General features: G+C 42.6%; 7 protein-coding genes across 7 annotated transcripts; 5 read left to right on the top strand and 2 right to left on the bottom strand.

The window, feature by feature from the left end:
• Positions 1-330: 330 nt before the first annotated feature.
• On the top strand, positions 331-1,290 carry B0J16DRAFT_276650 (uncharacterized protein; the record flags this gene model as incomplete). The annotated part of the gene is made up of 2 exons (XM_046123764.1): positions 331-699; positions 751-1,290. The coding sequence occupies 2 exons, from the start codon at positions 331-333 to the stop codon at positions 1,288-1,290; spliced, it is 909 nt and encodes a 302-aa protein (XP_045977463.1).
• Positions 1,291-2,624: 1,334 nt separating this feature from the next.
• B0J16DRAFT_405383 (uncharacterized protein) lies at positions 2,625-3,131 on the top strand (the record flags this gene model as incomplete). Its single annotated transcript, XM_046132880.1, has 2 exons — positions 2,625-2,857; positions 2,960-3,131. Coding segments are annotated over 2 exons (405 nt in total), but the record flags the coding sequence as incomplete, so codon positions are not given.
• Positions 3,132-5,274: 2,143 nt separating this feature from the next.
• On the bottom strand, positions 5,275-7,071 carry B0J16DRAFT_358415 (uncharacterized protein; the record flags this gene model as incomplete). Its single annotated transcript, XM_046129586.1, has 6 exons — positions 5,275-5,330; positions 5,378-5,558; positions 5,613-5,901; positions 5,938-6,111; positions 6,169-6,812; positions 6,913-7,071. 6 exons carry the CDS (start codon positions 7,069-7,071, stop codon positions 5,275-5,277), a joined length of 1,503 nt encoding a protein of 500 aa, XP_045977461.1.
• A 1,965-nt stretch (positions 7,072-9,036) lies between these two features.
• Positions 9,037-9,898, top strand: B0J16DRAFT_324626 (uncharacterized protein; the record flags this gene model as incomplete). The annotated part of the gene is made up of 5 exons (XM_046125839.1): positions 9,037-9,051; positions 9,115-9,139; positions 9,201-9,374; positions 9,430-9,630; positions 9,834-9,898. 5 exons carry the CDS (start codon positions 9,037-9,039, stop codon positions 9,896-9,898), a joined length of 480 nt encoding a protein of 159 aa, XP_045977460.1.
• A 290-nt stretch (positions 9,899-10,188) lies between these two features.
• On the top strand, positions 10,189-11,246 carry B0J16DRAFT_187811 (uncharacterized protein). The gene has a single exon (XM_046122738.1). It carries the CDS (start codon positions 10,243-10,245, stop codon positions 11,164-11,166), a length of 924 nt encoding a protein of 307 aa, XP_045977459.1. The 5' UTR covers positions 10,189-10,242; the 3' UTR covers positions 11,167-11,246.
• A 2,105-nt stretch (positions 11,247-13,351) lies between these two features.
• Positions 13,352-17,269, bottom strand: B0J16DRAFT_276587 (glycosyl hydrolases family 18-domain-containing protein; the record flags this gene model as incomplete). Its single annotated transcript, XM_046123756.1, has 12 exons — positions 13,352-13,752; positions 13,807-13,946; positions 13,997-14,647; positions 14,702-14,939; positions 14,991-15,215; positions 15,273-15,572; positions 15,623-15,871; positions 15,927-16,153; positions 16,208-16,567; positions 16,622-16,753; positions 16,808-16,945; positions 17,013-17,269. The coding sequence occupies 12 exons, from the start codon at positions 17,267-17,269 to the stop codon at positions 13,352-13,354; spliced, it is 3,318 nt and encodes a 1,105-aa protein (XP_045977458.1).
• Positions 17,270-18,271: 1,002 nt separating this feature from the next.
• B0J16DRAFT_405359 (uncharacterized protein) lies at positions 18,272-20,394 on the top strand (the record flags this gene model as incomplete). The annotated part of the gene is made up of 5 exons (XM_046132879.1): positions 18,272-18,659; positions 18,707-19,366; positions 19,424-19,980; positions 20,105-20,166; positions 20,227-20,394. Coding segments are annotated over exons 1-5 (1,821 nt in total), but the record flags the coding sequence as incomplete, so codon positions are not given.
• Positions 20,395-26,095: the final 5,701 nt, after the last annotated feature.

Genomic DNA, 26,095 nt, shown 5'->3' with positions numbered 1-26,095 from the left:
TAAATGTACTTTGTAAGTAAGGATTTCGTCTATTAAGCCTTATAATTCGACCCGTAAGCAATTTAGGCCCACAGATACAGGTCCCTTTGAGTATCTGAAGTACCTAGTCTAAGAAGGGGAGGCTGCCAGTGCTCAATACTGTAGTATAGGCTCACGAGGTACACGGAGATTGAAGACCTTCATTTAAGGGCTATTGGAAATGCCACGATCGCTGATTGGGCAAACTATTTAACTCGAGCATTCCTCCCTCTCGCCCAGCCTTCATGCTGCTTGTAGACAGAAGTGGTTACAGGAATTATACAGAAAGTAGCGATATATCATCCTGTGAACATGGCCCCCCATATTACTGTTGTCCCAGCCTCGACCAGAGTCGGCACAGAGACAATTCGGCGGCTTCTAGCCTCCCCGGAGAAGCTTTCAGTTCGCGGCATCTACCGTGACACCTCAAAATCTCCTGCTGAGTACACCGACACCCATAATTTCGAGGCTGTCAAAGGAGATGTTGAGAGTGGAGATAGTCTTGACTTCACTGGCTCTGACGCAGTCTTATATGTGCCACCGCCGACATATGAAAAAAAGATGGACCTGGCCGATTGGGCGAGACAGACAGCTACCAACGTCAGAAATGCATTGCATCGCGCAAACGTCAAGAGTCTTGTCATCTTGTCCGGTCTAGGATCTCAACATGATCATGGTGTTGTAAGTAGCAGAATTTGAGATTCTGGCAAATCGCTGACGTTTGAAACACAGGGCCTCGCACGCCTCAATCATCAGACTGATCAAATACTCAAAGACGTTGTACCTGAAGTCACCATTCTTCAGTGTACCCATTTCCTGGAAGAGTTTAAGTATATCTTCCAAGCGCCATTAGGGGACCCTCCAAGAATCGCCTCTTGGATTGCTCCAGCAGATTACAAAATTCCAATGGTCAGTATTATGGATATTGGCGAAGCATGCGCCAAGTATCTGCTCGCAGACTCCGGAAATACCGGCTCGCAGCGTCTCAAGATATTGGGCCCTCGTCCGTACAGTTCAAACGATCTAAGAGATGCCTTTGAGGAGGTCACCGGGAAAAAGGCTGAGCTTGAACTGGCCCAAGGCGAAGACTTGAAAGCTTTACTTAGGCAACTTTTCCCAGAGCACTGCATTCCGGACTTTATGGAGATTATAGAAGCATCTTTACCTGGCGGACTAATCTCGGAGGAATATGGCTATGATGAGAATACTATAACGGGGAAGATTGAGTTGATTGATACTCTTCGCGAACTGAACAGGAGGTATAACGGCTAAGAGATTGATATCCTTGAACATATTGAGATTCGAAGTCCATTCCATCTCCCACACTGGTTCATCCCTTGATTGATCTGGTTTGAGGTAGTCCATGTTGGCGTGAGCTAAAGACAAGTGTAATTGACTTCTAAAGTAGTAACCTGTTACTGAAATAAGATGAAACAAAGGAGTTACTATATCTGTTCCAATCAATGGACTAGTCGAACTTGAAACTCTACTTTGACAAGAAGGGGTGCAATAAAGGGGAAATAAATTCTTTTATGTTCAGACCCTGCTATAGTCTACCCCAGCAGTATATATAACTTTACTTAAGTATTAAGTTTAAAAGAAAAAAGATATTAAGAGGAGTTTAAAGCTAATAGTAAATTATAAAGTCTAAGTAATAAAAGGAACTTAGATATTATATTATAACTTAGAATATTTAACTAGATATAAAGATTAAAATAATCTAACAGCTTTATTAAAGCCTTTAGATTTTATTTAAGTTATACTATAGTACTATTATTTATATTATAAGTATTTTAAAATATTAATATTATACTAAGTTTAAATTAGTTATTTTTAAAGAAAGCTATATAAGATTATTACCTTCTTAATTATTAGCTATCTCTCTATTATATAAGCTTAGCTCTTATTATAATATACTTAGATTAAGTATCTAGGAAACTTATAAACTAGTAGAATTATTATAGATAGTAGCCTAGTCTATATTCTAGGAAATATATTATATTATCTCTTTTTAAATAAGATAACTACCTTATATACTTTTTCTTCTTATACTTCTTCTTAGGCTAGTTTCTATTTTCTATACTTAATAGTCTTATTAATATACCTTTTATATTTATCTTTTTAAGTATAGCTATTATCTTAACTATTTATATCTTAACTATATTATAGCTACTTATTAGAATATTTATACTACTATTTATTATTCTTTACTTATATTACTCTATAATATGCTGTCGCAGCTTTTCTAGTACTACTTCCAGTAAGTCTTGGGCTGTTTTCTGTCTGTTATTTGCTAGCATAACCAGTGCCGCTTTAAGGAGTGATATTCCCCACAAAACCGTGCTAACCCCCTGTCAAGTATCCCAGATGTACCAACTAAATTTGTATGCCAGCCGCTATACCTTGTTTACATCCCTGTTCACTTAAGCGCCAGCATATTATATAGTTATTCCTATTCGCTAGAGCCCCTCTCTTATTAATATCACTTAAGCAGCGCTTGATGAGCATAAATACTGGGCACCTCAGCTATTCAATCAGGTAAAATATCTAAATCACTTTATTCTATACTCCCCTTTGAATTACTATTAATAACTTAAAGAAGCCTCTGGTCTACTTCCCTTGCCAAGTCAGATGGTTTAATAAGTTCATACAAGGATGCTAGTGTGTTTAACAGCAACAGTAGTCACACATCAGATATAGATACCAATCTTAGCAATGCTAGCAATATGGACCTTGAGTTGGATGATACATTAGGTCTTCTAGGCGGCAGCAATTTGCCTCCCGAATTCTTCCTCCGCATGCAGGATGACTTCAAGGAAGAAGACGCAGATGACACTGCGTATGCTAATAGCATAACTTGTTAACTTGATGCAATTAAGCGACGGTAGAATACATACGTTTGAAGCTCTTTCTTTTTTACGATGTTACTAATATCTTTTAGTTACTGCAAGTACATAAAACAAGATCCTAAATACTGCATGCAGGATATTACCTTAAGTAAGATTAATGCATTTTTCCACTGGCTCTTTGCCCAGAAAACTGGAGCCAAGGAAAGGAGGCTCCCCAGTATAAGATCTTCCTATACCCTTAAGCAATACTGGAAGGAGTTTTAACTTGTTTATGAGAGGGAGACTAAGAAAAAGATTAACCCTGTTTTAAACCGGAGGATGCGTAGGGTATATATCTGGCTTTTTTTTAGTTGCAAAAGTATTAACACATGACTAATTAGGTCCTTCGAAAACTCGTTATTGATTACGGTTTGACAGGAGAGCGACGTAAAAACCGATGTATAACTATTGAGGATCTTAAGCAGTAAGCAGAAACAACTATTAGCACAACTAGGCAGAGGTTCCACCTGGGCAAGCATCGCATCTATGCTCTTTTATTCCTCCTTCTTATTGCACTAAGTGGCTCTAGACCTAGAGCACTCCTTTTCTTAAGATTTGGCAACCTTGAGCTTTCTTTAGCGCGTAATCCTCAAGGCGGCCTGCACTGTATTCTTATTCATTTTAGGCTTTACTTTACAAAGACTTTCCTTGGAGAAAAAGAAACGTAAGTAATATACCTAAGTGCCTTTAGCTAATAAGCCTAACTTATACAGCAATATCTTAACTCTTCCTAAGACTATCTTTAACTCAAGCTTACTACTCAGTCTACATACCCTTCTTCTTAGTCTTTTGTTCCATTATGAGGCATTTGATGCTCTAACTCTTACTTCCCCTGAGCATTTAAGCAAGCTTGATATTCACCCTGACGAGCACGAGTTACCCCTGCCTCTTAAGCAGAGTATAAATAATACATTTATCTTTCGTAGAGCTGCCAAGATAGGAATAAACTTATATATATTATCTATAAATAAACAGATTACATATAGTATGATTTCTAGTTAGATAAAGAAGCTTGGCGAACTAGCTGGGTTTAGCGTTATTGTGATCTTATATACGCTTCGTTATAACGCAGGCAACAAGTTTGACTAATACTGTATGTACCTTTATTATATATAAATACAGATTAACTAAAGAGTAATGCAGTAAATATTAGCAATAGACTTCGCAACCTTATGCTTTAATACGCTAACTCTTGGACTTTTAAGAAACATTACCTTAGCCGTGTTATCCCTGTAGATACTATAGCTATTGTAAGCCACAAAGAGTAGCAAAAAGCGTTAATGCGTTAAGCCTGTAGTATCAGGTACTCAGCCAGTAAATAACTGCCTATGCATCTTACTGCAGAGCAGTCTGCAAGCATTAACAATAACCCTAGGATCCAGGATCTCCTTTAACAATAAGAACATCTTACTTCCAAAGTTAACAAATCTAATCAAATTTGTATATATCTAAGGAATATTTCTAAGGAAATTCAGAGTAAGAAGGCGCGTCTGCGCAGAAAACGTAAAGACCAGATCAGATAGACCTAGTCCTAGGAACAGGCTGTAACTAATATTAAGCAACAACTAGCTGGCAAGGCGTTTAAGGGGCCACTGGTCTCGCTATTAGATATAGATACTAATCCAGCCTAGAAACGCCTATACAAAGCTTCAAGAGCTCCAGCAACCAGCACAGTTAAGTCTAAATATTATTGCCGTAATAATGCGATTCTTAGCGTTATATCTTATTGTTCTGTCTAAGAACCGCCTCTACCTCCTATAATAAGGTATAAAGCAGTTACTACCAGAAAAGGTATTACTAATCTGCATAACAATACCACCAAGGACACTGAAAGTAGCGCCATTGGTAATGCAATAACATTAGTCTTTGTTAAAAGCCGGACAGATCAAACACGCAGGTGCTTTCTTTGTGTTAGTCAGGCCACTACTCTTCAGCCTTCCGATCCAGCTATCTATAGGCTAATCCAGCCTTTCTATTCACCGGGGGACTTGAGTAGGCACTTCAAACGACGCCATCTCTCCAACCTCTAAGCAAATGAAAAGCTCTATTGCCGCCTATGTGACGAGACATTGGAACACAAGATGCACTTGCAAAATCATGCTGAGACAGTGCATGGGACTGTATTACATGGAGGTTGAACATTGATGGTCTCACATGGAACAATCTTGGTACCTATGTCGCGAAGCCTTCTGTTTTTACGGGACTATTCCTTTTACGAGTTTTGCTTTCAAGACATAGGATCATTAGGTGATAAGAAGGCAACTACTATCTATCTCTATTATCTCTCCCTAGCTTCTTAAGACAATCTTAGTACTTTAACCTTACGTAGCAAAGAATGATATATTTGTGACATAATCAATCCGTCTGGTCATAGTAGCAAGTACTCGGACTCGGCCCCTATCGCGAATGATTTGTATTGTCCCACTTAGTAAGACGTGCCACCGACGATGTTGTATCGGGATGGTCTGTACTAAGCACTTTTTGTTGCAGGACTATGCAACACTGCATAAGGGATAAACCATCTTCGCTTCGGCCATTGTTTTTCCAGGTAATAGCAAGATTAGCCATACTCTTTAGCGTATCTGGATGCTCTTCTCCCAGTACCCTCTTTCTTATCGCCATTACATCCACCTGGAGCTCTTTCGCCTCCTGCTAACGCCCCTGATTCCAATATATCGATGCAAGGTTACCCATGCTCGTCAGAACATGTGGATGATCCTCTCCAAGAACCTCTGTCCTTAGCTTTACCGCTCCGATTTGGTACTGTTTAGCCTCCTTCCAATGTCCCTTATAATCGAAATAGCCTGCCATATGATGTAAAAGACATACTCTTACCTCTTTCCTCTCTAATAAATCGGTGCTCTCATTTTCCAGCACTGCATAGGCATGTGGAAGGTACTTGAGGCATACTTCTTGCGTCTCAAACTTGCCATATGGGTATTTATCTGATACTGTCTCGAGAGCGTGCTGTGCAAACTTGGACATCTTGCCCTTCCTAACCAGCTATTTGCGTGCCACCAGTTGCACCAACCGGTGCATATCTAAACTTTGATCTTTTGCCTCTGATATGAAGCAGAATGCTTTGAGAGTACCTAAAGCCTTCATGATCCTTACTTCCTGAGAAGATTCATTTGCCTCTACTACCCTTTCCCTTTGCCAGTAGCTTGTAATAAATTCTCTTGGAATAGCCTGTTGATCAAATAGGCTGATCAAAGATAGAACTTTGCCTGCAAATCAATCTTGTTTCTCGATCTGCTCAAACGAGATAATCCACGTTGCTGTGACCGCATGTGGCGTCTCTGAGTCTCGCCCTACCGTCTTAAATGGCTTGCTTAGGCATTCGACGAAAGTAGTGTCACTCTTATCTAGTAGCATAATGTACTTATCGATCGTTATGCCGTTTTCGTGGATAAATGATGCTGCTTGTGCAAGCGCAAGAGGTAGGTTTTCTAGCCGAGTCGCAAGACTAGATATTTCGTTATTAGGAATGTCGTTGTTTTCCAGCATGGTGCGCACCAACTTGTATGTCTTATGGCTGGTCATGTTATCAACCTCAATCGGCGGCTTTCCCCGAGCAAGTCTTAAGCCGGCCTGCCTATTCCTAGTTGTTGCCAGGATCGATCTATGGGCACACTTGGGAATATAGCGGCCTAGTTTCTCGTGTGTTGGATCTGCATTCTCTTGCTGTAGCTGAAAGAATAGCTGCGTGTCTTCAGCATTGTTAATCACTATAAGCCATTGTGTCTTGAATCTCTTTGTTAGCCAGTCCCTAACGAGCACTAATACGTCGACCTTTGGATCATCTCGTCCAGGGATATTGCATTCTTCGGCAATCAAGGCATAACTCTGGCGGAAGCGTTCTTCATTACTCGCATGAACCCAGAATACGGACACATCTGGGCGCTCCTGTCGCAGCCAATAGACAGAGGCTAGTGCAATTTGTGTTTTTCTATAAGTAGTTAGAACTAGAATACTACTTCGGTGGTTAGAGAGCAAGATACCTAACGCCCCCAAGTCTGTACAGCGATACTCTTAGCTGCGTGTTTGCGGTAGCCAGACGTTGGCTAAAGCCAAGTTGTGATTGCAGTTTCTCAAAAATCTCCGGTCGGTGGACAAAATCTGGATTCTCTGTGTACGGTACAAGGACTGGTTCTCTTAGTTTCATCCATGATAACACTACTCGTTTAGTACATACATATTAAACCAGCACTTCGTTTTCTGCGTTGCGCCTTTAGTGCTCGTTGAGCAAGACCTATGATCCTCTCCCGAGTTTTGTAGTATTTATGGTCCCGAGGCCCGAATTTTACTATATTAGAATGTGTGCGAGCGATAGCGCACGTATGCTCAGGGCCCGTTTCCTATGTACGACAGTGCGTTGCAGACGACTTGGTAACTAAACATGCCTTTGGACCAGACATCGACCAATCACCATTTTTGTCCTGTTTTGATGTTAGTGTGTTCATTTCGACATACTTAAGTGGTAACATACTCGGGTCCCTGGGTCTATTTCAGGATGCTTTTTAGCAAGATGAGTGGTAACTTCTCTAGCTAAGCAAGTATGTTGGCACTTCTGACAAACAAGAATCCGATACTTAGATAGAAGCATAAACGGGTATATAGGATTAGAAGGGCTAAGCTCTGTTATAGAGTTGAGTGCTATGGTCTAATATATTGTTTCTCAAAATCAAAATTAATAGTAATTGCTAGCTGGCTGTTACATTTGTTGCGAAAGGTGCTGGCAAGCTAGAATTAGAACTTAATGCGCTGCTATTAACGTGTTGTCTTGACTGAACGAACGTGTAGCCAAGCACTAATCAGAAATTCAAGTCAACCCCCTGTCAAAGTCGAGCTTACCCTAACGCTAGTCCATTTTTCGGAATTCAAGTCTACCCCTTATTAAAAATCAATTCTACCCCCTAGAAAGCAGGGTAAAATAAATCAATTGTACAACAATTGATTATGGACTGTAGTACTAGGGTAACTAATCTACTTGTTAGATTGTAATACTGCCTACTAAGCCTAGACTGTAATATATCCTTTAGTAATATAGGTAATTATTATTTTATTTTCTAGCTAGGTAGCTATTATTACTAGTTCTCTTTCTTTTTTCCTTTTTCTTTTACTTTTTATTTCTTTTTCTCTTTCTTTTTCTTTTCTTTTTACTTTATAAATATAAAAGTAATAGATTACCCTCTTTAAACTAGTAAAAAAGGTCTATAGATATATAATAGCTTAGAGGTTCTCTTTAGTTTTTCTTTTAGCTACCTTAGTACTATACTTATTATTAAAGTATATATATAGGTACTTTTAGCTTAGTATTAAATACCTTAGGTAGTTTAGCCAAGTATATATAAAACCTTAGTAAATAGAGAGACCCTTAATAGGCTTAGCTAGGTTAAATAAGCTATACTAGGGTAGTTAATTTTCCTTTAGTTTTTCTTCTAGTAGTATTAATAGTAAACCCTTATAATAATAGATAATATTACTATAGGCTTAATAGCAGAGATCTAGATAATAGTCCCTTAAATAGCTTACTAGGTTATAGATATAAATAGTATAGCTATAGAAGGTATAGATTAGTAACTAATATTCTTTATTATATAGAAGCTAACTTTCTTTACTTTTTTATTTTCTTAACCCTTTTACTTTACTTTTTATTACCTAGGTATTATAGTTAATATTACTAAATAATAGGTCTAGTAATAAGTACTACTAGGCTATTATAGCTATAATTAATTCTACTAGGTAAAATAAAACTATAGTTTAATAAATATTAATTAAGATTATTAATTATTACTAGCTTTCTAAATACTTAAGATAAATAGAAGGTAATAAAAAGAAAGAGGTAAAGTAAATAAATAGATTATTCTAGCTTAGGCTCCTTCCTTTAGCTTTTCTTTTTTTCTTTTACTTTTTTTTCTTTTACTTTTTTTTCTTTTACTTTACTTTTTCTATTTTTCTCTTTTACTATTTATTTATTTACCTTAAAAGACCTAAAGTAAAGACTTAGGGTTAATTTTAAGCTCTTAATTAGCTACTTTAAAGGTTAGTAGTTTAGGGTTAATAGTTTAGCCTCTCTGTTATCTATCTTATTTTTACCTAATAGGCTTTCCTATATTACTATTAGCCTATGCTATTTTCTAAGGTTAGTAGTTTAGCCTAAACTACCACCAGCCTCTTAGTTAGGTAAATAATATAGGTTATGTAGCTGCTAGGCTGTGGGAGGACCTCTAGTAAGTTTACGCTATTTGCAATTGTATTTCAGTTGGTTGGCTAATAAAATTAGATATAAAGACTTTCTTGCGTCTTTTGAGACTAACGTCTTTGGCCTGATCAGAGTTACTCGAGCACTTCTCTCGCATCTGCGACATAGAAAGACAGGCACTATGGTATTCATTAGCTCGCTCTCCGGCTGGATCGGGCACCAATTCACTGGAGCATACGCAGGCTCTAAGTTCGCTCTAGAGGGTTAGTTGTCACTCATCAAATCTTGCTGTGGCCACCTATACTGATGAAAGGCAAGGTGTCGTTGAAAGTCTCCACCATAAGACAAAATCTCTTGGTCTCCGGACACTGCTTATAGAGCCCGGACGCTTCCGAACCCATCTACTTTCTGATAGGAATCTTTATTTCAAGCAAAGCCAAATCTCCGACTACGAAGTGGCTTCGGCAGCTCATGGTTCTCATCTCCATGGCAGTGACTTGAGGCAGCCTGGAGACCCACGTAAGTTTGTCCAGATAGTAATCGACCTTGTGAGACAAGAGGGCTGCTCAGTTGGGAAGAAGATCCCATTGCGTTTACCTGTCGGAAGGGATGCAATGGACGAGATACAAGGAAAATTGGATAATGTTGCAAGTATACTGCAGGAGTGGGATTCAACCATTACTAGTACAGATTATTGATATATGTGCTATATATATTAACAGTCTTGATTAATCAGTTAATAGTCAGAAAATCGAGAAAGAAACGATCACATGAATTTCCGGGCTAATATCTCACTCTTGATCATATATCAGTAAAACTGTACCTCATTTGGATAACCTTCCAACCTTAAGCGCCAGCGCGCTAGAGGGGGCCGGATTGCAGTGCGATTAGGGACAGATCCAGCTAGGGTATCTTTATTAGGTAGCACGTGCTAACATGTGGGTAAGCATTAACTAAGAACCAATAGCTAATAACTAACAAGTTCACGGACATGGCTTTGTAAACAATAATGCCTCAGGCAATACAATAATTTATTTTAAAGCGGTGTGTCCCTTGCAATTATTTTTAACTGAACATCTTGTACTATCTTCTTTACAAAACTTCCCACCCTTACATAAGCAATTTGACAAGATGACTGGCCGCGGCGGAAAAAAAGAACCAGTCCTCCTACCACCACGCGACCCAAGTCTTGAAACTCGGCCTGTGCCCCAGGAGCGTCACTTCGCTGTGCAGGCGTTTGGACCAGGTGCTGACGTCGAAACACATCGACAATTTCAATCGATTGAGGCTGTAGAGCAGCAGCTACCCGATGCCAGCTCTATTCGCAACAGCGGGGACGTGGAAGGTGATGCTAAAGAACTTTTCAAGGCGCTCACCCAGGAGAGCGAACTTGTCGATTTGGATTGGACCGAAGACGGTGAAACCGATGGTGAGCCGACCTGGGGCCCTGTCGTTATAGTGACAGCCTACTCCGACAAGGCCACACCAAATATCAGCCAGGCCATCAACAACCTAGTCGAGACTATTCATCGTTATATCCTCCGATGCCGTCGGTCTAGGGCATTTGCAACAGAGGCATTCAAGCGTCTTGAAATCAAAGTCATCAAAGATAAAGAACTGTTGGAAAATGCCTCCGATGACCGTGTCAGAGAGGAATTCAATGCCTACGTCCGCTCTCTCCGGCTGTTTCCCCCTGATATGGAGTGGGAGAGGGAGAGCCAAAAGTTCTTTAAAGATAACCTCAACAGACCTAGAGGGCCCAGACGCTACGACTTTTGCGTTGTACTTGATGAGCAGACAATCGACAGTCTTGCGAGCATTACTTTCCCGGAAGATCTAGACGACGACTCCGAAACTTTGAGACATATCTCTGTGAAACTGGTGGACCGCAAATGGAGATACCCAAAAGAGGCAGGGGCTAGTACCCGGGGAAGGCATTATACGGGGACAGATATCTGTCCTCTTGTTGACTTGCCACTGATCTGCGCCCACATATATAACTACGCCGACCTTGAGGAGATGTTTCCCCTAGACTGTTATCGAGATATGCATTAACAAACCACAGTTAAACTTGGTTCAATGGGGGCTATGTAGGACTCAAAAAACAGGTCAGGTGAAATTATTATATTGAAATACCAAATGCAAAGAAGAGATTTGAAGAAAGATATGCAAAAAGGTAAACAACTAAATACATGTTTTGTAACTCGACCCATATCTTAGTCCAATCTGCTTAGATCGACGGCCACCAGAGGCTTTTGGCGTTTCAGCGTCGAGACCTTCTGCAAAACATCGGCAGCCCTCTTTCTGTCGCAATCATCATTCGACACCAACTTCTCGTACCAGAATTGCTCGAGGGTATCAACCTGATCGTCGATGAACTCGATGGCTCTGGCAGCCATTGCCCTCTGGTGGCTGCGAATCCAAGCATCCCAGTACCTGACGATACCGCTGGCCTTGTTACCTTTTTTGACCCAGGCTGCTTCTGCTCGGCCAAACTCCGTGCGGATCGAGTTGCAGATCTCGGCAAAGTTTGTGTTAACGATCGTGTTGGAAAGATAAGAGAATACGTTCAGTGTATGACGAATCTTCATCAATGCCTTGTCCGTCTCGGCTTCGATCGTCTTTGCGGCTATTCTGGTAAGAGTTCCTGCCCAGTACTGCAAATTGTCAGCAAGAGTTATCGAGTCGCTCCCGGGTCAACTTACACTCGCTTTAACCCCGTTGATTCCGGCTTGAAGAAAAACAAAGCGCTTGTGGTTGTCAGGAGTCCCGTGAGCCCACATGATGCGGTGCATGGGCACGTAGTTATCCTCCTTGGCTAGTCCTTCAAGTTCCGGCACGTTGTCAAGAACCTCTTTCTTCAGAGACAGAATAAAGTCGCAATATATCTGCGGAAGGTTCGAATTTATGCCACCTGGTAGGGTATTGAATCGAACGTCCTTCAAGAACAGACCCATAGTTTGGAGCTCCACGATGTGCTCGACTAACATAATTAGCAAATGATGGGTTTAATTTGCAAAAATGAAAGGGAGAAGGAGTGAAAGAGAAAAGACCAAAACCTACCACAGTATTCAGGGTCTACACCTTTCGTCACATCATCGGCATCTGCAATTGTAACTTCGGACACCTTTCCTTCGGTACACGTCTTGTGAGGGACGGTATTGTAGGCTTTTTCCCAGCGCTCGTCATCATATGGGAAGTCTTCACCTTTCGGCCAATCAAGAGAACGGTATGATGCACGCTTCTCTTTCCCGGTCTCCTTGTTCAGACACACTCCATCACGTTCCTTGTTTCTCGGAAAGAGATGTGGAGGGGCATCACTGTTGTCGAGCCTGACGATTTGTTAGCTTCAATCATGCATAGTGGCCTTCATAGACACTCACTCGTCCAGGGTATGGCTCTCCTCCTTCCGTTCCATATACCCGTGGCCAACGTTTTCAAGGTCAACCGGCTCATGGCGAACATGCGATCTCGAATGACGTTTATGGAGGTGGACATGCTGTGACCGCTTGTTAGAAATTTCGAGTGAACGTTTGCGGCTTGCTGAACCCTGAGATCGTGGCCGGCTGCTAAAGGTCTCTTCGTTGCATCCATAGTCCCCTGTGGCACAAAGGTCGACGTCACAGTCGAAATCCGGGCACGTGTTGCTCTCCTTGGGACAAGTGAGACTCTTTGGACTAAACAGTCCCTGCTCACTTGAGTCTATAGAGCTTGGTGTTCTCGGGCTTTCGTCTACTCGGTGAACCAAAGTAGGGTTCGAGGCTTTACCCATCAGTTCACCATTTGTTGGCTCCGAACCCCAGTTGCCGAATGCATCGCCAGCAGTCGCGTACATGCCGTAATGGAGACCCTTGTTCTCCTTGTACAGACCCTTGGCTTGGAGGATGAGTGCCACTGGCAAGTAGAGTGAGATGTCGTACTTAGCGCCCGAGACGCCTTGCCGAGGTTCGAGGTTAGCGACGTCTCGCTTCAAGTCGCTCGCGCCAGTGGCCTCGACTTCCAGGCCAATGTTGAACTGAGGCCTGATTGAGATCTCAGCAGATCCCTTGGTAGTCTTGAGTCCGCCTTGGAAATGAGTGCTGTCCAGAAGTGCTGCTCCCGAGGACTTGCCAACTGTCGAAGGAAAGGTACGTCGGACCCATCCTCTGTTGCTGTCTGGATCTGACTTGATGCTGAACTCGGTTTTGAAGTCCCTAGTCTGGTTAGCGATTACCTCATGTTTCGATAGTGCAGCCTGAACTTACGCAGTAAATTCGGCATCATCGGCTTCAAGGCCGAAATAGATGTTGAAGTTGGGAACCAGGTTCACGAGGCCAGGTTGCATGTACGCCATGTCCTGTTTCTCTGTATCCTTTCCTGTTTTCGGTTGCTGATTGATGTCCAGCCCTGATAAGCCGGTGACGCTTACTTCGACATCAATGTCATACCAGGTGTCGAGGAAACCGTAGACACTGTCAAAGTTGAAAGGATAGAGCGTGCCAATCATGGTAAACCCGAACTTGGCGTAGACTTCGCTATTGGTCTTCGCTTCGATCTGCAGGAAGCCGCCGTCATCACACTTGACCTTATCGTTAATAAGGACTGTTGTCGCGGGCGAAGAGAAATCAGTCCAGAAACGTGTGTCTCGTAACTTCTCGAACTCTGTGGCTCTGTTAGAGAATTGGTACCTCTTATGTTATCATGGTATCGACTTACTCCTTGACCACTCGGCGCTATCATCCGAGAAGAAGCGCTTGTCAAGACCCCGTTGACCAAGGTGACGAGGGTCCAAGGAACGCTTGCTGTTCTCGTCTGGACTGGCCGCAACGATCTCGTCCCAATAACCGGCAACGTTCCTAGCATATGATAAGTGGGTGAATGACAAGTAGGTTTTGCTATTACTTACGACCAGTCTACTCGCATGTAGATCTTCTCGTCTGACCGCTTGACTCGCTTGAAGTCGTAATGGAATATGAGGTCTAGCACCTCCCGGTCATCGGGTTTTCTCTTGGCAAGGTGAACAGGAAGAGATTGGTCTTCTGAAACTTTCAGAGATTGTGCAATAACGTATGTCGCTGGACCACAATTGTCTGGCATCCGAAGGACCGTCCCCTCCAGTCCACCCTCAAGCATGTCGTCACAGTTGCTCTCGTTGCTGTCGTTTGAGCAGAATATCCGCACAGATTGACTTCCTGACAAGGTGATGCCAGAGCAGTCGACAACCTCTATGTGAGAGTCGTCACGCTTGGAGATGGAGGAGACCGCATCTTTAGGGCCTGCAATCAGAACAAAGCCAAACGGCGCAAAAGCTGGATCGTTGTTGATGTTCTCGTGCGTAGTCTCAGCACCGCTACCGGCGAAACCTCCAAGAACTTGCAGATCATACTTGACGCTGGAATCCTCGGGTGGAACCTCTGGGAAAATGGACTCGAGAGGTACAGGTGTGTATGGCAGGACGCCGCTTGGAGCATTGCAGCAGAGACTCTTCTGTCGACCGCCGATATTGCATCCCCATTTCCCATCACCTCGTTTGTTCCTAGAGAGGATCACATCGTTGCTGAGCATGTCAATATAAGCTGGTGAACCGTCGCGGACTCAGATATAGACTCACCCGGCGCAGTTATTTTGGTCGCATCCGCCCTTGCCAACCCAGTGACAGCTTTCAAGTTTCTTCTTGCAACACCAGGGAGCCTTCTTTGTAGAAAATGTTCCACCACAAGTCTGTTTGGCGACATTGTGGGTGCCAGAGGGACAGTCACCACCGCAGTCACCAAGCTCGCAGCCATCAAGCAAAGCCTCGAACCGGTCAGAGGTACAGCATAGAACTTGCTCGCCGGAAGAGCACCATTCTGAAGCTTAGTCAGCATCTACGTTTCAGTATTGTAATGCCATGAACCTACTGTCTCCGTTGCGATCAAAGGTCATGATCAACTCTCCTGCATGACATTGTCCGTGACAGGCATTTCCACTCTCACCACCGCGCCAGGTGCATTCCTCAGGTGCGCGATCACGGGGACAGCATACGCTTCTTGTCTCATCCTTGCCGCAGGTGGAATCATACGTTTTGAGGGTGACGTCGGTGAGAGGGCAGTGGGTGCCACAATCTGTCACCCAACAATCCTGGCCTAGACCGGCAATTAATATCGTGATATAACAAGAAAACAGTACCGCAGACTACTTACCGGTTTCTGAAGACCAGCTTTTGCCGTCTCGTTCAGAAATAGACGGCAGTTTGTTCACACCCTTTTGAACGCTCTTGCCAATCAGTCCAGAAAGCGCTGTAAAGTCACTGTCGTCGAGGTCAACGGCCCAGATCATCAAACCGCCCAATCCGATTGAGTCGGCCCATTTGACCTTTTGCTCGAAAGTAGTCTTATCATCATAAGAGACCCACTGGTCCTTGTTGTAAGTGAAGTAGTTGACTGCGGCTTCTTTGTCATGGATCTTGTTGACCTTGTGTTTCGCCAGGATGTCTTGGATTTCTATATCCCTGTTAGTAGTTGGTCCAAGGTTATTGAGCCTAATGTCTTACCAAAATAGCCAAGGATGCCCCCCTCGTTCGTACACGGGCCTTTGTCTGCAGCACCCGCAAACTTACATCCGGGCGTGTTGCAAGATGGGTTTGATAGCTGGAATGAACGACCGTAGAAGCCAGTTCCGAGGATGACCTTTCCAGGAGGGACGTTGTTGCGCCACAGGAGCTCAACGCTCTGCTTGATTTCTGTGAGATTAGTGTGTGCCTGGACCTGACTTCCAATAACACTATTCTCATCCCATACACCTAGCCTCCAGTGTTAGTGCTGTGAAGAAAGGAGTATTCGTGGGTTTTTTCTTACCATGCAAGTCATACGACATCAAGTTCACCCACGATGCTCCAGCTTTCAGCATGGCAGGCACGTCGAACCAGCGAAGGTACCAGTAGCTTGAAGGAATGGTAAATGACAGACCGTATCCGCCTCGTGGACTATCGTCAAAGGTCTTTCGTAAGGTCTTAATGAGCTGGACGAAGCTTTTCGTGTCTTGTTCTTTCTTGCCTCCTCGATCAGTGGCGCCAGGGTATTCCCTGTAAGACAAGAGTTAGATCTATCAATGTTGGGGGTTCCCATGGATCAAGTACCAGTCAATGTCAATACCATCAAAACCATAGGTCATCATGAAAGAAACCGCATTGTTGGCGAACTTCTGACGATTTTCCTTATTCTTCGAAATATCAGTAAAGACAGGCTGTGTATCTGTGTGGTTATTGGAAAACGTCCAACCACCAATGGCAACCCAAACCTCAACGGGGTCACCGAGGCCAGACTTCATAGACTTGATAGACGTGATGGTTGAAAAAAGGCTCTCTGGTGTTTGAGAGTCCATTGTTGTGATCTGGAAGGTCTCGGGATCGATATAGGCAAAAGCAAAGTTGACGTGAGTAACCGATTTGATGGGGATCTGGGAGGGTTGGAAGCTGTGGCATTTTCTCCTAGCGCTCCTTTTTGATAAAGGGTGAGCTGAGTAGAGGAGCGGTGATGTTTGGTGTACTTACCAAGCTTCATAGTATGCGATGACCTTTTCACGGACTGGACGAGTGCTTTTGCCTGCGGGGACACTGGGTGTACCGCAGTTACTCTGGCATTTGCCAGTACAAAAGTCTTTGGTAGTACCGCAAAAGCCAAACCTGGAGACAAAGTCAGCAAGAGCTTTATGGACGCTCATGTCTTTTGAAACGTACTCGCTGCAGCACACATTGAGAGGGCACTTTTCATCGCCCTTGTTCGCGTATCTGCCACATTCTGCCTTGGCAGTGCAGTTTGACGTGCATCCCTTTCCACAGTAGGTTGGACCAAATCCACATACACCGGATTTTCCACTAGTATCAAGTGTCAGTCAGGGTATGGAAGCCTAGTCAAAGTTCAGCTACATGTGATAAGACATACCAGCAAGCGCCGTTGGAGCAGGGTTTCGTTGCGTTGCAAGCATAAGGATCGTCTTCTCTGGCTAGGAGAGTACTGGCGTTCCCCGCTGGATGACCGTCCTCCAAAGGAAAAAAGGAAGTTAGTGATCCAAAGTCATAGGGTGCGGCGGAGAAGTGATTGACGTTGAAAGAAAAGTGATAGACAAATAACGAAAGAACAAGTGGTAAGAGAATGAGGATGGAGACGTGCAGCCACCTGTGGCTAGCTCGTGTCTCCATAACGAAACAATGAAGAAAGGCAGCAAGACAAACACGTCAATGGAAGATGATACGAAACATTCAAGCGATTGGAAACATTGCAGACAATAGAAACATCATATTATACATATGGATGATAAGGCGTGATAGTCACATTTCATCGTCCCGAGTCGCCGAGTCAGGATGATGCCGCACAACCCGTCTTGTTTCTTCTTGAAACATGAAAAATCTTCAACATCACAACCAACAGGCACAACTAAGCGCTGAACAGCTTCGGTTAAGAAACAGAACGTAATTGCATGGTAGAACCAACAGCTGTTTCGTCGATCTATAACCGTGCTCACAGTAAAGTTACAGTCCGAGTGGATAGCTGTTGGTCGGCTGCGATCAAACTCAAACGAGATGATCATTTTGTGGATAGATGATCAGACCTCAGCACGGTAGCAGCCTATGTGATCTCCACATATGTTGGCCCGAATATGTCGGACCGATCATGGTACAAGCCATCTTTTGGTATGTGCGTTGCTGAAAGTCCAGGTCAAACGGTCCGAGGTAAATTAACGAGTCACGCATTTGCAGCAACAAAAGAAAATAATTAAAAACGTCTTCTAATGACCTTGTAGATGAAGAATCGATAAAAGAAGGAAATAACAACTGATCTTAAGCCATCGTGCTATAGAAAATGCTATTCTTGAGATCTGAAGAACAGTTTAGTATAGACATGCCGAGAGCCATTGTGGTGGGCGCGTCCCAAAATTTGGAAACGCGACAGTGCAGAAGTAGACCCTGGCCTAGCATTGACCCTTGACAGCCCTGTCGGTTTCATTAGTCTGCGACTTGGCGTATTTACCTTAAAATTTGCAAGGACCTGCAGCCGGACAAGCCACCAACACTCGGAGGGACTCGACTGATCCGATTTACTTTTACTCTGGCCCGTGACTGAAAAGGACCCTGAGATCAGCATTTAATTGTTCACACGTATTGTCAAGCCTCCAGTCCGCACATCGATAACCCCTTGCAAGCCTTTGCTTTGTAAAATGTTAATCAAGTGGAAAATCACTCTTCCCTTATTGCTCGGCTCAGCCGTTGCTCAGCAGTTTACCGATTGGGTTTATGATTACGATGTTGATTATTACACTTCTACTTGTAAAACTGCCATCAACACAACACTTGACTGCGATGCTGTGCTGGACTCCATTGTGTTCCAGAACAATAAGCCAACAGAATCTCATCTGGAAAAGCTTTGCACTAAGAAGTGCGAGGCATCGTTAATCCAAACTCAAAAAGACATTGTTAAGGCTTGTCCAGTGGCTCAAAATAACGTGACTCTCCAGCATGGAGGACTTGTCACTGCTCAAGACAATATCCGCGAGCTCCTGGATGGCTTTACTAAAGCATGTCTTAAAGACCCGTAAGTGGATCTCTGCAAACTTCGTCGTGTTTATTAACAACATGTAGCAATACAGGAAAGTTCTGCCTTCCAGTCATGGGCTCCTGGCCTTTGATCAAAGACCACACCAGAGAGCAGAACTGCTCCGACTGTGCCCTAGGAGCTATGCAGCTGGGTCTCAACTCAGAACTGACCTACAACGAAAAGATCGCGTCTGAGTTCTCTGTCTTGACAGAAAGTTGCCAAAAGACTGGCTTTGATATTCAGGTCCCAACAAAGGCCATTACAAGTCCTGTGTCGGGTACCAAACCATCCACTACGACGACTACCATTCCTTGTGAAACACCATACATAATACAGGCAGAGGACACTTGTAACGGCATTTGCAAGTCACAGAACGTGTCCACATACGCATTCACTCGAATCAACCGGTTGAACATTTGGTGTGACAACCTTCCCAAGGCTGGGGCCTCAGTATGCCTGCCCAAGACATGTGATGTCTATACTGTCGAAAAGGACGATGATACATGCGGTCGTATCGTCTACAAGTTTAGCAGATATGCCCCTGGTTTCAGCATGACTCAACTTATCTCATGGAACCCCACGATTAACGACGTATGCTCTAACATGGGGCATCATGTTGGTATGCAGATTTGTGTTTCACCCCCAGGCTTGGGCCATCTGAAACCGTCAGCAACATCGGATAGTAACGCGCCTATCACACCAGCGTAAGTGCATGTGACTTGCCAAGCAAAGCAAATGGCTAACAGAGACCAACCGGACAGTCCTGAGCCAAGCAACCTTGCCAACGGAACGAACACCCAGTGTGCCCAATACTACAATATAACCAAGGGAGATACCTGCGCCGATGTAACCCTGGCCGCGGGAATATCTCTCAAGGACTTCTACTTCCTCAACCCCAGCATTGACAAGAAATGTACCAATCTTATCCTCGGCGAAGGCTACTGTGTCCGGGCCATAGGAGATATTGAGACTTACCCTGGCTACACGTCAACCTTTTCCAAGAAGCCCGGTGAAGGTATCGATACCGATGGAGGACCCGACGCAACTCTGGGTCCTGGATGGCGGACCGAGCTGCCCACGCCAGTCGACACAGAGAAGCCTCTGGCATCTGGCACCTGGGATACCGGCAAGTGTCGTGTCTACTACAAATGGGCGGAACTTAGTGATGATGAGCTCACCCAAGAGTGGAACAGCTGCGAGGAGATTGCTCGTCGATATAGGACTACTGTCGAGACTTTGAAGAAGTGGAATCCCAGTCTTGCTGAGGCTTCGCCTTGCATTATCAACAAGAAGGATAGATATTGCGTTTATCTTCGAGGTACAATAATTATTCCATTCATACTGCACTACATACTGACATAGTACAGATGAATACAGATCTTCCACAACAACTACCACTGCGGCTGATTCCAAACCCCCGCTGGCGACAACAAGCGCTACAGCCTCTAGCACCGCAGAAACATCACCGACGAAGCCGTCAGAAGGGATCCCCACTCCATCAAATGTTGCTGTAGGTCTAGAACACGCTTCTGTTGAGACTTTTTGACTAACACTGTTTCTACAGCCTGATACGATCGCAGGATGTAAGAACTTCTATACCGCTATTTCTGGCGATTATTGTTACAGCATCTGCAATGACAACAAGATTACCCAGGAGGACTTTATCAAGTGGAACCCTAGTGTCAAGGAGGACTGCAGTCTGGTTCAAAAGGGGTTTTCTTACTGTATTGGTCGGTAATAACATACAGCCGGATGGGATCCACGACAGATACCCAAGAACCCTTGTGCTAAATGACAATTTCCCTTTATCTTATAGGTACCAGTCACATTTAGATACAGTGCTTGTGTTGATCTTTCTCGGATACCTGAAGGTGCGAATCCTTCATCTTCTCTTGATGTGAATTGCGTAGCGGCCTTAACGATCTGCATGTTGTTCCCTGGCTGCGCCTCAGTATTAAAGTGTGTGCCTGCTCAATGACGTGTAATGTTGAGGCTCTACCGGTGTGAAGGGTCCCCCTCTGGGCTGACGTAAACAGGGCAAGTCCCAGTGCCCGGTCGTTTCCGACAGCGCATGGAATCCAACATGAGAGTCAAATCATAGCCATGCGTTGCGGTCTGAACGAAGAAGGCCGTTTATGTTCTCGAAAACTGCATTCTACCAAAGGTTATGAACAGCAGGCAGTCAGAGCCAGATTCTCTATAACTTTGCTTGGTTTTGTCCTTCCTGCTGTGGGGGCGCTTCTTGGCCACATTAATGTACTGTAAGTTTCGCGCATTGCGGGGAAGAATTCTGTTAGCCAATAGCAGAACCCTCCACAGCCTCCTCCGTCATCACACACCCGTACTTCACTACTCTGTCACCATTATCAACCGCCTCTTCAATAGCTCCTTTAAAATTATATCTTATTCTCCAGAGCTTATACTAAAACACATAACTACTATTGTTTTACATAAAAATATTAATCTAAGACTGCTAAAAATCTACAGCTAAGGTAAAGATATCTTACTTTAAATTAGGTATAGTATTAATCCTACCTATCTAATAGGTTACTACTTCTTATAATACTTTTAGAAATAGTAGTATAGGTGTAACTAGCTTAATTAAGGAACTTACCTAGGACTACTTAAAGTCTTATAGCAAAGATAGTAGGATTACTTAGATATATAACTACTTATGTAATATATAACTAGCCCTATTAAAAGGCTATATTAACTTTACCTTAACTTATAAGTAAAACTAGGAAGCTCTAGCTAAAGTAGACGGATAGTTATATATAGCTAGATATATATTCTATAATTACTTTTATCTTATAGGGCCCCTCTTAGATTCTACTGGGCTAGTATCTATAACTTTATTATATAATGCTTTTAAGAGAATTATAGTTAGTAATTTACTTTTCTATAGTTATATAAACTTTTCTACTATAATATAAAAAGAGTATACTATTTAGTCCCTATTTAATTAAATACTATAGGAAGATAAGTTATTATAGTATATAATAAGTATTCTTAGTCGCAGCACCAAAACTACCTACAGCGACAAGATTCCAATCATCAAATACAGCCTCAGAATAGTTAAAGCATTAGGCGTTAGCCTGTAATCAATCTTTTGGTTGAAACTAGCACAGATAGTGCGAACATTAAATTGTCTGATTCGTGTATTCTAAAATATCATCTTCCAAATTCTTTTCCGATGTCGTATTACATTACCATGTCCTTCGAACCTTGAACCGCTACAGCTTGTCATATGACTCATATTATGAGTTCCCTCTGCTTGCTTCCCACATGCTTGTTATCTACGCCAATGTCGATAAATCATCTGGTGTGCTCTGCCATACTGTCAAGAGCGCTACCCTGTATTCGAATGGGTAAGTCCTAAGCGTAATTTGCATTATCGGCCTTCCGCATCTTATCACAGCGTGTGGACGCTAGCAAGAGTATCGGCAGCGATTCATAATGCCAAATAAAAACGACTTTTGAGGTAAAAGAGAATATGCCGCGATGCGGGAAGCGATTTCTATGGTTAGTAGACTGTTTTGTTCAGAAATGCATGATGTCATCGATGTCGCATCTGCGTTGAAGCCCCGCATAATAAGACCAATCAGAAAATCCCTGTGAACCGGGACTCAACCCCCATTTGTTTTCGTGTTTCGCTTTCGTACCACTCGATAATCCATCCCAGCGTCAGATGGGGGTGGCGATCATGAGGTACAACCGAATGCTTTCGTATGCCCTGGAACACCACTGCTTTTTTAACAACTACCGATGAAAGCCCCCCTTCATTAACTGGGCCGTCAACTAGTGGCACATCAAGCTACCCGGATAGAGTAAAGCTAACGAACAGTTAGCGTATTGTTGAGTGGACAAACATACTTTTCCAACAGCCTCTAGTGCCTGCTAATTTCAGGGAGTCTTGCAAGATTTAGGCACCATTGTTCACAACCAACAGCTGACAACTTCTGAGGTAATGTTTGTGCTACCACAAATTCGGATCAAAATAGACAGGTCAGAGACAAACGCTATTTGTTTGTTTCCTTGTAGAGCCAGAAGCTCGTGAAGGTTTGCCTGGTGTGACCAATCACTACATTCTTCCAAGCCTACCCAATAAGAATGCAATGTAGCCGAGGTTTCGCGTCTCAGCTCAAAATTCCTTCTGAACTTGTGTAACCAACCAAGGACACCGCGGAGTTAATAACTGCGCTAGTGCCTATCCTAGCTGCATAGCAGATTCGCTAGCAGATCTATTTAAAAGCTTATAGTTAAGAAAAAGATACTAATAAAACAATAACCTAAATCTATTTAACCTAAACAGATTTAGGTTACCTATAGGCTTTTATTAATAAAATATATTATAAGTAAATACATTAATTTATTATAATAAGGTAAGCTTATATTTAGCTTACTAGCTTATCCTAGCTATATAGTAGATTTACTAGTAAATCTATTTAAAAGCTTATAGTTAAGAAAAAAATACTAATAAAATAAGGTAAGCTTATATTTAGCTTACTAGCTTATCCTAGCTATATAGTAGATTTACTAGTAAATCTATTTAAAAGCTTATAGTTAAGAAAAAAATACTAATAAAATAATAACTTAAATTTATTTAACCTAAATAGATTTAGGTTATGTGACGGTTTGGGTTCCCAAGGGATAAACTAGTCTGTACTAGGTTTATGTTGGCAGATGTGTAGGGCGTAGATACTGAGCGTTGCGAAGTGTTACGTCTCTTAATAGTGAATAGAGCGGGTTAGGCGTATTTAGGTAAAGAAGTCTTATTGATAGCTGGTGAGCTAAGTGTTCTATCTAGTGCTAAAGGAATGTATATATACATGATGGTCTTACTGGCGTAGTTGTGAGCTTCGGGGGAAGGCTTACGATAACTTGGGTGAGCTGGTAAGCGAGTTTACGGCTAGCGTTGTGAGCTTGGGTGAGGCTTACGCAGGTGTGGGTGAGCTGAGCTCTGATTGGAGAAAAATGTGGGGTACACGTAATGTAACCGCGGGGATTGTAATACAATCTCTCCCCTTCTATGGTCTTGTCCTCGAGACCTGTATGACTTGTTTTTCTAACTACTTTTCCCATGTGAGTCTAACTTAATTCTGTATTTACTATATTGGAGCGTTCTAATAAACGAAAAGTAGATTCCCTTGATACTGTTCCGCTAACTTCTACTAAGAAGCGTTGCAAAGCTGCTAAAGGTATTGCATAGTTTGGTTTTGAAGTTATGCCTTGTTCTTACTGTAGTAAGCGTGGTGTAGCCTGCAAGATGATTGCGGGAAAGAAGAAATGCGGTTTATGTGTTTCTCTTGGTCGTCCTTGTGATGTAACTGGTATACCTTTGAATTCTTGTAAGTTCTTGTGGTTCTTCCTGATTTTTAATGCTGATTTTGTTTTTCTTATAGTTACGCGTATTATAAATAAAGCGAAATGTCTGGAAGAGCGAGAAGCGGCTGCTGAAGAATTATTGTCTTCTTGTCGTGAGGCGCTTTGTGTTGCGCAGTGTGAACTAGATAAGTCTCTTTCTCAGCTGGAGACTTGTTGTAAGCGAAAGAAGGAGTTGGTGTCTTGTGGGGTTGAAATGACTTGACGTGGCCTGGATTCATTGGATGAACTTGAGGAGGCTGAGAAGGCTGAATCTTCTAAGGAGCAGTTGGTGGTTGAGGATATCAACTCGTTGGTGCATTCGGATGTGCTTAATTTTAGCTTCTTTGATTTTTCCGGTGTTAATGGAAGTTCTTTAGGAGTTGCTGGGTATTAATAAGGTTTTCCGGTAGTTCCCATGTGTTCTCGTTCTCCGGGTAGTTTTTCTATTTTACCAAATACATTGTCTGTTTGTTTTCCTTTTTTATATCTCTGATTGCCTCTGCTTTGTAGACTTCTGGTCCTTTAATTTCTTCGGGTTCGTTTCCGACTTTAACTTATATTGTGTTAGCTACTGATTCGAGTAAGGAAATGTAAAAGATTAGATAGAGCCTAACTTTTAGTAGTAGGTTCAATTTGTAGTTGTTTTCTGAGATTTTCTTGATAATTTTGTATGGTCTAATGTATTTGTAGTCCAATTTGTGTAAAGGTCGTTTTGTTGAAATGTTTTTTATTGCTAGGTAGACCATCTCTCCCTCCTTGAAGGTTGGTCCCTCTACCTTCTTTGTGTTGTAGTATTTTTTTATTCTTTTTCTAACAAATTCGAGTTCTGTTTTTATTTCTTTATGTAGATTTTTCAGTTTGTCTGCCTTTAGGATTGCAGCTGGGTTAATTGTGTCTGTGTCGCGACTGTTGTGGTAGGCGTCGGGAGTAAATCCAAAGTTCGCGTAGGCTAGTGTCAACTTTGTGCTTTCGTTATAGGCAGTATTGTAAGCTAGTTGTGCAATAGGTAGCTTTTCAACCCAGTTATTTTGTCCGTAGTTGATGTAGCATCGTAAGTATTGTTCTAGTACTTGGTTCATCTGTTTAGTTTGTCCGTCTATCTGGGGTCTAAAGGCTGTTAATAGCCGGTGGTTAAGTCCTAGGTGCAACATAAGGGCTTGCTAGAACTTGGCTGCAAATATTAGTCCTCTATCTAATAGGATCTTGTTTGGTAATCCGTGTATGCTAACAATGTATCAATAAAAGACATAGGAAAGTTCTTCTGCGTCTATAGCTTCTTTATAGGGTAGATAGTATAAGAATTTTGTAAGTTAGTTAACAATAACCATGATGCTGTCATAGAAGATTCTGGTTAAGGGTTCTTCTAACAGGGGTAGCTTGGTTATGAAGTCCATTGTAATGGAGTCCTAAGGTCGTTGTACTACTGGTAAAGGTTGCAGTGTACCGTAGGGTTTGTAACGTTGTACTTTCGTTCGTATATATACATTGCATTGTCTAATTATTCTTTCTACTGTTTCCCTTATTCTCGGCCATCCGTAGTATTATTGGATTTGCTTGAGGGTCTTTGTGACTCCTTGGTGTCCATGTAGGGGATGTTTGTGTATATCCCGTACTAGTTGTTCTTGTAGCCTTGTAGGTACCTAAAATTTATTGTTGTATAGGGTTCTTTCTGTAGTTGCATAGCATCCGTCCTGTACTTTGTGTCTTTGTACGGCGTTGTTTGCTTTGTGTATTTCATTAATTAGGGCGTTGCCTGTGAGTTGTGTTGTTATTCTTGCAATGGTTTTTGCTGGGGTGGCGAATTGGTATTCCCTGTTCCTATTTTTCTTGAGGATTTGTTCTTTGGCTTTGCTTGTAACTCCTTCTTCGAAGTCCGGTCTGCGACTAATGGCGTCTGCGCGTCTATTGTTAGATCCTTTGCGATGTATGATTACGAAATCAAACTCGCATAGGTATTCAGCGTAGCGTAGTTGTTATCGGTTTAGTTCTTGGGTTGTAGCGAAGTGGGATATGTTCTGGTGGTTGGTGTAGACCTTGATCTAATGGAGACTTCCTATAAGGTAGTGTCT

This window comes from Fusarium flagelliforme (assembly GCF_020744385.1).
Source record: "Fusarium flagelliforme strain FIESC 12 MPI-CAGE-AA-0113 chromosome Unknown B0J16scaffold_8, whole genome shotgun sequence".
Lineage (NCBI taxonomy): Eukaryota > Fungi > Ascomycota > Sordariomycetes > Hypocreales > Nectriaceae > Fusarium > Fusarium flagelliforme.
The sequence above is the reverse complement of the archived record's forward strand: the minus strand, read 5'-3'. Positions and strand labels throughout refer to the sequence as shown.

Excerpts from the sequence above, each read along its gene's own strand:
- B0J16DRAFT_187811 (XM_046122738.1), top strand. The coding sequence starts at position 10,243 with ATGACTGGCCGCGGCGGAAAAAAAGAACCAGTCCTCCTACCACCACGC.